Source organism: Rhea americana, unplaced genomic scaffold, assembly GCF_003343005.1.
Source record: "Rhea americana isolate MKP2758 unplaced genomic scaffold, rheAme1 scaffold_12, whole genome shotgun sequence".
Classification (NCBI taxonomy): Eukaryota; Metazoa; Chordata; class Aves; order Rheiformes; family Rheidae; genus Rhea; species Rhea americana.
The window spans coordinates 4,219,111-4,232,108 of NW_028185261.1; the positions used below are offsets into that span (position 1 = coordinate 4,219,111).

Consider the following 12,998-nt stretch of genomic DNA (forward strand, 5'->3'; position numbering starts at 1 on the left):
AAAAAAAAAAAAAAAAAAAAAAAAAAAAAAAAAAATCCACTGCCATCCGTATCAAAGCAAAATATAGGATTTAAATTTTAACCATAAAGTACTTCTTTGGTCTTTGCTTTCCTTATACTGAAAGTATCAGTAACCTGTATTTCAAGGTGATGCATCTTACCTAAATTTCATTTTGTACTTCTGAGCTTCATACAATCTTGAGAAATTCCTAAAGCATTTGCTAAATTCTTGCAAGGATATTTAAAGTTGATTTGTTCTTGTAAGAAAATTATTATTTAGATCAACTGTAGGAAAAGTTATGACATCATGTTTTTTTCATCATTGTTTATTTTTTTCATAAATCCTTCCTATTGACCACAGTTCTAACCTAGAGRAGATCTTACAGGTAAAAGTTCATTCTCCATGCTAGCTCTACTAATGAATATTAGTTATCATGAGAGGCAGGTACTAGAGCATTTGACTAAAGTGTCATTTAATGAGGTTTTTATTTCTTAACAATCAGGGCAAATTTAAAATTCTCATTACAAAGTTTATTTTCAAATTAAATCTAACTATGCAGTAACTTCATTTCTGCCRTCTGGATGGCTTTACCTGACATAATAAGCTCTGTCATTTTTGATAAGCTTTAATTTTTCAGCTTTCTTCCTGATCTTTTCTACCTGAAAGCACATTTTAAAAAAATTCTAAGACTAATTTTCAACTATCTTGAGCACTTTAGCTTAATCTTCTATTTGTATTTTCTGGGCAGTAGGTTTCACATTCTTTATGAATGTGGTAGGTGATACTGTTTTTAAAATACTTCCAAGAAATATAAAATATTTTTGCATAATTGCATATYCTTGACATTAATAAACATGTTAATGTGGTCAAAGGTTTTGTGATATAATCAGAAAGCTCATTGCCTTAACACTTCCTATGTATGTTGTGGTATATGTTGATGTCTACAAGAATGAAGGTATAGAAGATATACAGAATTATGCTGTATTTGTGGGTTATGGATAACAAACAGTAGCTAGAAGCCTGACTAGACCTTTGTATTCCAAAYGTGTATTTATCCTGAACAGGCAGAATTTCTCAAATTACCTCTGTAGCATTAAAGTTAAGCTTTGTGCCTTAATTCCAGGTTGCAGGGAAGTGGGTACTGTGTAGCTTTAGCTTATTATTTTACCAGCCTCCTCCTTGTGTATTGTAGCAAGCAGCATATTTTGAGCTGCACAGTTGAATGTGTATGTATCATTATATCCAGTTAATGATTCCTGCATAAAATGTTACAGATCTAATTTGAGCAAGACTTTGATAACCATGTTCAGCTTTAAATATACAGTGCTGGAACTTAAAAAAAACCTGAGGTTAAAAAAAGGGTAAATATAAGGATAATAGAAATTGAGAAAGGCCATCAGCTGAGCAAACACAGGATAGACCTGGAGGCAGTACGGTGGTAGCCAATACCACTTTTTCAAAAAGCCATCTGCTACTGAAAGACCTTCCATTGTTTTACCTTCAGTTTAAAAAGTAACTTTGAGAACTGAAGAAGAGAATGAAGAAAGATGCTGAAGGAAAAGAAAAATAGTCATGACAATTATTAATCAAAATATGCAACAGTAGAGAAAGTTTAAGGGTAGTAAGATCGAATAAAATAAACCTTTCCTTCAGCTAAAATAAAAGGGGGAAGAAGAGAAACAGGATTTGTGAAAACGGTGCAAGTTTGTATAAAATACAAAGCATTGATTTCACGTAATTTCAATTTGATATCGATTTAAAGCAACTTATGTCCTTCACTAGGTTTATTTTCAGCAGGTCAATTCYTTCAGTTCCACGTATTATTGCAGAAACAAAAGTAGTGGCCTGGATAGTTGTACACTGGACATGTGGGGGCAGGTCTTGCAGTTGGGGAGCTTGTATGTGCAAGGGAAGGAGCAGAATGGCAGGGTAGCCTGGGAGGGGAGGTGGGGAAGACATCCCCTATAGCTGGGGAGGGGAGAGTGAGACCTCCTCKTGGAGGCAGTCTGGCGGTCAGCTCAGTCTTAGCTGAATGCTAGTATTAAGGGAAAAAAATAGTAAAAAGGGGAAAAAATGTACTAACTGTAAAAAGGAACCTGTGATGAGAGGGGGGTGAGACAGCGGAGTTTAGCTCTTCCATATGCATTAACGTTGSCTTCATGTAAGAGAATGCAGAGTTGGCAGGGTGTGTGTGTGTTTTTTTTATGGTAAAGCTGGGGAATAAAAGGCAAATCTGTTGTCTTTGAGTCTTTTCCTGGTTTACCCTTCAGCATCTTTAAATACACTATGATACTTGGCACACCAGGTTGGGCCAAGGTCTGTTCAGCCCACTGTCATACTCTGAAAAAAGCCAGTGTAATAAGTGTTTAGGAAGGACCATAAGCAACACAACGTATTTAGAAGGATCTTTCCCCTTGTATGCTGTCTCAGCAGTTTCTGAAAGTGCCATTTTCTCCTGATACGTTGTTGAATTGAAGATTTTTATGAAAGAAGATTATTCACCCCATCTGTATGGGACTTTTGAAAGATACTTTTGAAGTATTTATTTGCTTCATGATTGAATAGCTGTATTTATTTTCTCAAGTAAGCTGAATAGTCACTTGTTCAGTATTACATGAAAACCTTTGAGCGATGCAGTATATAGATTGCCCGTAAAATTAAGAAATAAATTTACTGCATTCTTTAAAGCAAATAATGGATGTAAAACCACAGGCTGTTAGTGCCATAAACAACATCAGAGGTGTTATCACACAGAGCAGGGAAGTGAGTTAACTAACCTTTAAAGCTATAAATGAAAGTAAAATTGCTATGTGAACTTGTCACATCTCTCAAAAAATAATTACATCATTTTAAAGTTTGTTAATTTTTAATCTGGAAGACAGTTACTCTAGACCTAACCTTGGGTCATTTTGATAATACGAGCAAGAATGTTTTTGTGACCAAATCTATTTTCATGTGCATGACTACTCAAGATACTCTTCTAGAAATCATTGTAATATTTAATTAAAATGTTAAAATATTTAATTACTGTAAACCACAGGGGATACCAATGTTGTAATTGCATTTAAAATGAGGAGAAAGTAATTTGTTTTTCAAATCTTGCTGACTTTACTAGCAATGGCATCAGCACTTTACCCTGTTTTATTGTTTAAAAGCTGATTAACTGTAGTGTTACTGTAAAACAGGAGGAGAATATAAAAAGCTAATACACACTTTAATACATCAAGCTAACACAATGTGACAGTGAAAAAACATCTTTAAACACATTTGCAAGTGTAGGTTTGCATTACTGCTTCAATATTTGGAGAGAGTTATTTTTCTTTTTTTGTGTTTAACATGGTTGTCTTTTTATTAGTTTTGAGTTGTGTGTATGGTGAGCAAACTTTCTTTTCAGAATGAATGTTTGAAAGAATGGTATAAGTGGGAGAATATTAAATCTGGTAAATGTTACAGTAAACTTGTGTAAGATAAAAAGAATAATAAAGGAATTTCTGTTGGATTAATATTGGGCTCTGTTTTATAGATTTTCTTTGTCTTTTCTTCTCACTCATCTCCAACCCCAGAAAGAAAGATTGCTTTTTGTTTTGTTTTCTGCTTTTTGCTCTTTATATTATACTTAGGATTTAAAATTCCAATTCTTGTGCTTGAACTACTACATAGCTAATTTTATGATGAAAAATATGAACAATTATACACAACACTTACATTAAATTTGGTTTAAAAATGAAATAATTACATTAGGATTTGTGCAAAGATGTATGCATGTTTAACTTTTCATGCATGAGCTATCAGTTCCTACTCACATTTATGTAAGCATATAGCTACTCTACAGTATCAAAGCCTAAAGTTCTGAAATCAAGGTGTGAATATGTGCTAAGCATCTTTAGATGCTGTTTGTTCTGGGTGTTTCTCTGTTATACTTTAACATAAATTTCTTTATCTTAATTTTCTATAAATGCAGGGATTGATGCTATTAAAGAAACATCCCYTTTTAAGCACTCCTTTATAGCAGTGCGATGAAGTCAGTTTTTAAGTTTTTTTGACATTATTTCTTCTGTAGAATGGAAATTTAAATGGCAAAAATTCATATTTAGGCTTCAAGTAACTTCCAAAGCATGAGAAATTCAGAAAAGTATTGATGTCACCAATTAAGTTTTGTTTAAACATTCTTGTTTCAAAGGTAGCATCCGCATGAGGAAATCTTCCATATTTTGATGCTTACTAATGATTTCTTTTACTGCTACARCACACTTACATAGAGAAAATTTTGTTTTATCTCAAACCAGAAAGAACTGTGCAATATGATACTTGACTGCTGTGCTCAGCAAAGAACGTATGAGAAATTCTTCGGGTTACTGGCAGGGGTGAGTTCTGTTTTACTCGCTTCGTAGTAGATAATTTCATTGACTTTAATTTTTGTGTGTCTGAAACTTATCTTTTAATGGGTAAATCAGATTGATTTATTCTGAAAATAGTTGTATTAGTTGATTGATTTAATGTTTTGGTTGTAATAAGCATAGTGAATGCAGAATGAGAGAACTCACTTTCTCTTACTCTTGCTTTCTGCCCTGTCCCTTTCTTTTCCTCATTGTGGTAGAAAAATAAATCAGTAGCAAAGGCATGATACTTACTAGGAAGTAAAAGTGTTCTGAGTTACTAGAAAAGATCCTTTTTATAGTGGTGGAGATGGACTTTGGAAACTTCTTTCTTTCACCATTTCATTAAGAGCTGTTTATTTAGAGTGCAAGACTGACTGACTATTTTTTAATGGTAAACAGCTGACTCTTTCATTTTTGTATAACTAATTGCTATTTTAGTTTTGATTTATTTCTTGGTTAAGTTTTCTCTTCTTATAATACTGACAGAACCAACCAGTTAAGTAAAAATACTTGTCTTCTCAGAAGCAGAAGCAGGTATGCCAAAAGGGAGAGTGTTTTTTAATTTGTGGGTTTTTATTATCCAGTATTTGAAGAGATATTTCAACTGACCTTGTGTTATGAAGCACTGACCATATGAATATGCATACCCCAAATCATTAGAATATACGTGTTAGTTTGCATGTTCCTTGGAATGTTTACGACCAAAATGTCTTGCCTCTGTTCCCTGCTGCCTCCCTAATTTTAAATAGGCCTTCAATGATGTCATGAAAAAGATGCATTTGATGGGGTTACGTCAGGTGAGCGTACTAGATGTGTGGAAGTAAAAAAAAATCTCTGTATAATATTGCTGTAGGTCAAAATTGGTAATTACTACTTTGCAATGCAGATGAGTTTCTTGTTCTGACAAACTGCTTAAAGCACTAAAATGTATCCATTTAAAGGTATTTTCTTCTCTAAGTGTCAGTTAAATATTTGTATCATTAGATCATTTACATGCAAGTTATTTGCATGTTTAATGTTTTGTTTAATCTGGTGGTTTAAATTGTACAATGTTGTTTCAGCGTTTCTGCATGTTAAAAAAGGAATACATGGAATCCTTTGAAGCTATTTTCAAGGAACAATATGATACCATTCATCGTTTGGAAACAAACAAATTGAGAAATGTTGCCAAGATGTTTGCTCATCTACTGTACACAGATTCAATACCCTGGAGCGTAAGTAGAAAAGGCTTTTGTCCTAGGTTTMATTTCTCTTTCAGTAATTAATCTCCAGTATTCAGAAATAATATGCAATACATTGTGATTTTAGTCTTTATTCTACGTTTTGGAGATACTTGTATTTTTAGCAAATAGGATTATTTTAAATACCGTTTTGTACACACTGAACAATTGTGTGTGCCTCCCACCCACCCAGTTTTTAATTAGTTGATTTGAGCTGTTATTTTACAGAACTCAGCTGGAATTGATTGATTAAAAAGTACTTTTTTAGCATTCAGAACTTTTAATCAGCAATGTAAATAGCAGAAGTGTCTCTGAAAAATAAATCAAAAGAAACCTTTTCAAATTCTTTTTAAAATAAAAATTCTTCATAATCACTGGAAATTTTAAAATACTGTCATTTTGATTTAAGTGCTGAATGAATAATGACAGATTCTGTCATATGACATGTTGGTACATTAAAAAGCAAGAAATGAGTTTTAACCTAACTTATCTTTCCAAACTATTCTATTCTATTGCTACACAGCCCAAGCTAACTGGCATTCTTTATCCAAACCACTTGTGTAGAATGTGCTAACATATAAAAAGTTACTTCTGCTTTTCAAACTAAGTTATGTTTTTTCTTACCAAGCATACACAAGTCAGTTCCAAATATTCACCTCTATAAAACTTAACTCTCAAATCTTCCCAAAAGTTTACACACTTGCTTTTCTTTCATGGACATTTCTTTCTTGGACAAAATAAATTCTTAAAGAATTGCTAGCTTTAATGTGGTCAGAAACTTCTGCCAGGTGGTAGAACCTAATTTTGAGGAAGAAAATTTTTGACCAGAAATTCTAGAATTCATCTCCTTAGGCCCCTCAAAAAAAAAAAAAAAAAAAAAAAGAAAAAAAAAGAAAAAAATCTTTATTGTAACTTCAGTAGGACAAAGGACAAAATAAAAAGCTAAGATTAAAGTCTTATAAAAATCTTATTTTGAGATTATTGAAATTATTTTCCTTTAAAGTCTGAAACTGCTAGCTCTTTGGCTGATGAGTGTGTTATCTATAATTAATGTGGGGTGGTAGGTAATGCATTTGTACCTATAGGTCAAAGGATATTATATCCTGCTCTTATTTTTTTAAGGATTAATAAAAGACTGTATATTTACATTTTTTTTTCCTCAGGTTCTTGAATGTATAATACTGAGTGAAGAAACTACCACATCCTCTAGTAGAATTTTTGTCAAAATATTCTTTCAGGAACTTAGTGAATATATGGGACTTCCTAATCTAAATGCAAGATTAAAAGATGAGTAAGTTGAAATTTTATTTCAAAATTGTTCATTGAATGCATTTATGTTCATGCAAAAACTGTATTTTCAAATTCAACTAAGACTGCAGTTCTTTAGACACAATACTTAATAAGCTCATCTGTAATTCTACACATTGCAGCTAGTCCCTTTAAATTCAATATTACAATTGATTTGGGTAGAGTATGTGTATGTACATGAATATTTACAGGATCTATTTTGTTAAGTTTTTCTCCAATGATAGTTGAACTAGTATAATAATTTTCCAAATGCAAGTCCATTTATTTTTGTGTATTCTGTTAGCTTAACATAGTATGGCTGCATTACTGTGGCTGCTTTTCCTGACAGATTTTAGAAAAAAGCACYGAACTATTTATTCAGATTTTTCTAGGACTGGTCACTTATCCTTAAGTATAATGTAACTAATGTATTCTTCTAAACATGCATGCATTGTGATGAATTGCATTACAGCACTGCCCTCAGTTACTAGAGAGATCAAGTTTTTTTTTATACATATTATGATATATTTAGTAGGCACTTTAGCCCATGTAAACTTGAACATAAAACTGTTTATAGGGGCCCAGTTTGATAGAATTTCAATATAGGTATGTAGGCCTTGGAGGAATTTCATGGTCATCACCATAAAATGCTTCGCTATCACAGGCTACTGTTCAGACAGGTCTTTTCAGGGCTGCATGGAATCAAACTGTTGTCATAATCTGACAGTGAAATGTGTAATTTTTCTGCATAAGAATAAGCCTAAATTACTAAGACTTCTTCTGCTATGCTCAGAAGAGCATTTTGTTTGGATAAGTCATAGGTGTAAGCAGTGAAACTATTTAAAAATGCATGAACAAAAAGTTCTGCTATCCTATGGATATTGTATAGTTTATTTCAGTTTGTGAATGTAAATGAGAGTTGGTGCTAGGCCAGCATGATACTTAATTTAGATGCTTGTTTTCAACAGAACATTGCAGCCTTTCTTTGAGGGATTATTGCCTCGGGATAACCCAAGGAACACTCGCTTTGCCATCAATTTCTTCACTTCTATTGGCCTTGGAGGACTAACGTGAGGAACATTTTTGGTCTTCTGATTTGATATTTATTTGTTCTCCCTCCTTCCTTTCCCCCTCAGTTTAAAGATTAAAAAAAATTTTTTTTGTTAATCAGGGATGAATTACGGGAGCATCTGAAAAATGCACCAAAGATGATAATGACACAAAAACAAGATGTTGAGTCATCAGATTCCTCTTTGTCTTCTGAGACCGACTCTTCTTCAGATTCAGATTCTGACAGTAGCAGTAGTAGCTCAGAGACATCCAGTAGCAGTGACTCCTCAACTAGCAGTGACGACAGCAGTGACTCAGGTATTACACACTAACTATAAGTATTTTCTTCTCTTCAGTCTATACATACATATATGTATGTGTTCAGAGGAAAAAAGTGTAGATTGTATTTATTTTGTGTGGTAAAAACTTATGTTTTTAAACACTTACAGTTTTTAGTTTTAAAATACTACATTTTGCTTGTGGAAACTTTAAGAAGTTGGAAAAAACGATTTCCATTTTTAGAACCTGAAATGCTTGAGGAGCATGTTTTCTCAATGATCATCTTACATAGTTGATACCTGTTGCATAGAGCCATCATTTTGGTTCATTGGGGAATGGAGAGGTGAGAATGACTCCCTAGCAATATCTCTGTGGCAAATATACTGGTGAACTGTAAAGACTGATAGTATAGGACGTTTTCCCTGGCTTTGGTTGCATGATTTCGATGCTTCTTGTGTCCTTCCTTGTAAATATGTGCCTCTCCACGAGTCAGACGAGACGTTGCTCATTTTAGCAATGTGTTTAGTTTTGTTCGCAAAGTCTCCGTTTTTGATTCTTGTTCCTTGGAAAGAGTTTGTGTGTGGAAACAGTGAAATTTCTTGTCTAATGAGGAATGTCCAAGGAAGAATTAGCTTTTACCGGCAACTTGTTATATAATAGTTTTATGCATTGTAATTAGTGTTCAGCATCTTATATCATCCTACTGATACAAAACCTGCTATTTGATATGAAGTATCATAAACATTGCTTAATTGTAAAGTACAGGCTAGCAGGAGTTGGTGTGCAGTGTCCCCTATAGTATATAATGTGAGCAGATGATAACACAGCATGACTTTCTGTAGTTCAGAAGCTTGCTGATTCAAAGTTAATTTGATTGATTACGTGCCTTAGGAATGAAAGTGTTGATTAATAGAAGAAAAAGCAGTATGAATTACTCAAGCCTTGGAAATGCATTTCTATGTTGCAATCTTACGGTGTGAACTCCGATACGCGTGTCGTTATGAAGCTATCGCGTTAATGACGACAAAGCGCTCGAGGAGGGCACAGTTAAACCGGGTCAGAGAGGCGTTAGTTCAGCAAAGAGCCAGATGGCCTCTGCATAGACAGCTGCAGCTCTGCTGAGCTGCTTGATAGGAACCAGAGAGGTAAGTCCTTAGTGACAAACCAACTGAGTCTGCAGTCTGCTAGTACGAACACTTCCTTTTTGTAATTTTAGGACCTTGTCTTCCACCATTTGCCCCTTCTTCAGGAACAGATCCATTAAAACTTACATTTCAGTAGCTTAGCAGCCTGATTTGGCTTACTCRTTTTTCCTGCCTCTTGCGTGGTAAAATACAGTGTCGAACATTAATTTGAGATAACTCTGTTTTCTAATGGTAAACATCGTTCAGGTTTGCTACAAAACGAAGGCCCGTTAATGATTATAACTCCGAGTCTTCCTGTGTTTGCAGCTTTTCAAATCTTAAAATAACTCAGTGGAATCTTGAAAAGCATTTTTCAGAGGAGTGTGCTACAGTATTTCATTGTTTTAACAATACAGTATATAAGAGAAAGTAGAAAAATAGCTTATTGGCAATTGAGAGACTGAGCATACAACTAAATTAGAGATTATTTTTACTGACAGTTACTGTGTGCAACTTCAGCCAGCTCAGCTGGACAGGTCAGGCCAGACAAAACAGGGCTACCAGAGAACCAAATCTGTCTGTATTCAAAACAGCTTATTTCTTTGTGTTTATTTTCTGGAGTCTCTTTCCATATTCTGTTGGATGTAAAATAATGTGGAGAACACAGATTTTAAAACTTTTCTTCTTTTTTTTTCTTTTTCTTTTTCTTTTTTTTTTTAACTAACTGAAGTGATTTGTCATCACATCTTAGAGTGCCAGTAAGCCTTATTTGAGACAGGAGATTAGCCAGCTGCTGTAAAATTCAGGTGTTTAATGTACTACTAAATCAGTTTATGCCTGTGATATTTTCCAAAGATGAACAGAAGAGTTGAGTGATGTGATACTGTAATTTATACARTAAGGTGAAAAAAATGTGTTGTTCTCAATGGCTGTAACTTCAGTGTGTTTACCATTACTGCTAAAGCTTGTCACATCTGTTGAATAAAATTTAAAGATTCCTTATAAAGAGTAAGCAGGAAGAGCAAAACCGCTTCCACTAAGGAGATAAACACTACTGTCTCTCTGGTTAGTTCATAAGCTTGACTGTTTCTGAGGCAAATATAAAACTTGGCTCTTGGAAAGAACATAGGCGAGGAAAATGTAACCTTCGCTAATAGAAAGCAAGTCAATTAAAGACARTCTTTACTAGCTTTAAAGCAACTATACTGCCGTTGCTTTCATTCAGTCATAGTTTTGTAACTTAAGTGTTTTTTAGGAATATTAAGGTTTTACCAAAGTGAGTCCTGTTAATATTTTAAATTTCTTGTGAACTTTACAATTTCTGCAACACTTTAGCAATCATGATATTTTCATCTTTCACTTACAACTAATATATATTCCCAGTTTACAGTAGACACTTTTCAAGCTTTCTGGGTATTAATGTAAAATAATATCCTGTGGTTCCTAGTGGCAGTACCTTGTGGCCTTCTTTTCTATGGCCTTAGAGCTGAYTGTAAATTGTTGACAAGCTGGCACTGTCTCTCCTGAAAACGAGCCTGAGAGCCACTGCCACGCTGCTGCAATACTGCTATCTCGTGCAATTTCAACATGCCTTTGTTTCCTCTGAGGACAGTGTTGGAGACTTTTTTTTTTCCACATCTGTTGTCTTTAATCTCTTTGACTGATAAGCTTTTCCAGAAAGTAATTGGGAGAAGAAACAAYTTTTAGAGAATGGATGGTCTGGGAAAAGTGATCTTTCTAAAATAAATTATTTGTAAGAGTACTTTGATGTGTGACTTCACAGCTCCTGTGTTTGGTCCTTCTATTTCAAGAAGAGTTCTCTTAGTCTGATTGATACTGAAAAATTATCACTAYCTGTTTGGTTAAAAGAATGGGGAGGTTTCTTGCCATTGCATGTGGGAGATACTCAGCTAAGGTGGGAAAAAGCATTAAAATCAAAGCCCATTATTTTGAAACCTGTGCAAGATACATACCTAAACATAAAAATTGTTTGTCCAAAATTACTTCTCCAGAAATTTCTACGTATTTTAACATATTAAGCATAATAAATTAAAATGCAACCTTATTCCTACAATTTCCTTTAATTTCAGATGCTGCTAAATCCAAAAGGAGGAGGATGCAAAAGAAACATAGAGAATTGGATAAAGTTTCCAGAAAAAAGCAAGGAAGTAAGAAGAAATCACTTGAAAAGAAAATGGGAAGGAGACACCAAGAAGATAGAAGTGATACTGAGAGAAAGTCAGAMAGAAATCACCGAAATTTGAGAGAAACGCAGAAGAGGGATGACATATATAAGTATCATCACAGAGATGAGTCCAATGGCAGAGACAGTTATCATAGTGGAAAGGAAAGGAACCATGAAAGAGGCAAGGATCTAGAAAATAAACACAGTAATTCAAAAACAAAGAAAGCAGAGAGAAGAGCTTCTCTGTCTGATGATGAAAATTACAGACACTGGAGTAAAGATAATGGACATCGCAGCAGAAGAAGGGAAAGGTCAAAATCTGGAGAAAGATACCATAATAATTCAAGTCCCAGAGAGGAGGAACAGGAAGACCGATACAGAAATGGTTCAGAGAAGCTCCGAGAGAAGTACGACCGTTATTCTGACCAGTACAGGGAATCAAGAAAAAATGAGGACAGACGGAGGGAGAATTCCCCACACAGGCGAAAATAATGGTTAACCAGAATTTGAAATGAATGTGCATTTCTGAGCTGTTAAAACTGTATATTTTAAAATCTATTACTGAACTTTCTTTAAAAAAAGATTTTGTACAAAAGTGATAGTTTGCATTTGTAAATTTTAGCAGATTTTTTTTCATTTTTTCCAGTACCACTTTTTTATAACACCTGCATTGAATCTTTCTGTTAAATTCTTCCTTTGGAAAGAATTTTTCATTGRGAGAGAAGACAAAGTTGCTTATATTTGTGAATAAAGCAGTTACCATCTCAGTGAAATGAGTGTTTTTGTCACCTAGTTTCAAGTATTTGTAATTGTTACTTTACAGGCTGAGTTTCAAGTTTGGTAATAGTTGAAGATCAAAGATACTGAGGCTAGTGTTGTTTAAAATTTCACATTACAGTATGAACGTTACATGAGAAGTTTTTTTTCTTACTTTACAGATATCAGCACAAACGCTTCAGGCATTCTACAGCTAATTACCTATTTTATATCCATAAATATGGAAGCAAGTCTGAACAAAGCTTTTGGAAAAYAATACTTCGGTTGATTTATTTTTTCAAGAGTTAAAAAATAAAACTGCAATATTGCATTTTTAAATGTCACATTAGAAAGTGTGTCAACTTGTTCTGTGTTACTTTTACAATTTGTTTAAAAATATCTCAGCACTCTGAACTAGTTATCTTTGTGATCTTGTAAATGTAGAAAAAAATTTCAACTATGAATTAGTCACATAGGTTTAAATTCCAGCACTAAGGGTAATGTGTAAGGAATATCTTTTTCAGTATACAAAAGATAAGCAATAGAAGCAAAAGATGTTCAAGTTTTYATTCACTTTGAACTATATTGCTTGAAGTGCTAGATTTTATTGGCAGCAAAGTTTATCAAAAAAAATTCTTTTACAATACTTAAAATGAATCAAGTTAGAAGTTATAATTATTCAGCTAATCACTTAAAATTTGAGTAACAAATCAGTGGT

At 33.7% G+C, this 12,998-nt stretch overlaps 1 protein-coding gene across 4 annotated transcripts in view; it reads left to right on the forward strand.

Moving 5' to 3' along the window:
• CWC22 (CWC22 spliceosome associated protein) overlaps positions 1 to 12,620 on the forward strand; it is a 32,807-nt gene extending 20,187 nt beyond the window's left edge. For all 4 annotated transcript variants that reach the window (XM_085322067.1, XM_085322045.1, XM_085322059.1 and 1 more), the window contains exons 15-20: positions 4,287 to 4,364; positions 5,441 to 5,593; positions 6,763 to 6,890; positions 7,855 to 7,956; positions 8,058 to 8,254; positions 11,430 to 12,620. In XM_085322067.1, coding sequence (XP_085178193.1) covers positions 4,287 to 4,364; positions 5,441 to 5,593; positions 6,763 to 6,890; positions 7,855 to 7,956; positions 8,058 to 8,254; positions 11,430 to 12,016 — 1,245 coding nt within the window. In that variant the 3' untranslated portion in view covers positions 12,017 to 12,620. The remainder of the gene's footprint in view (positions 1 to 4,286; positions 4,365 to 5,440; positions 5,594 to 6,762; positions 6,891 to 7,854; positions 7,957 to 8,057; positions 8,255 to 11,429) is intronic.
• Positions 12,621 to 12,998: the final 378 nt, after the last annotated feature.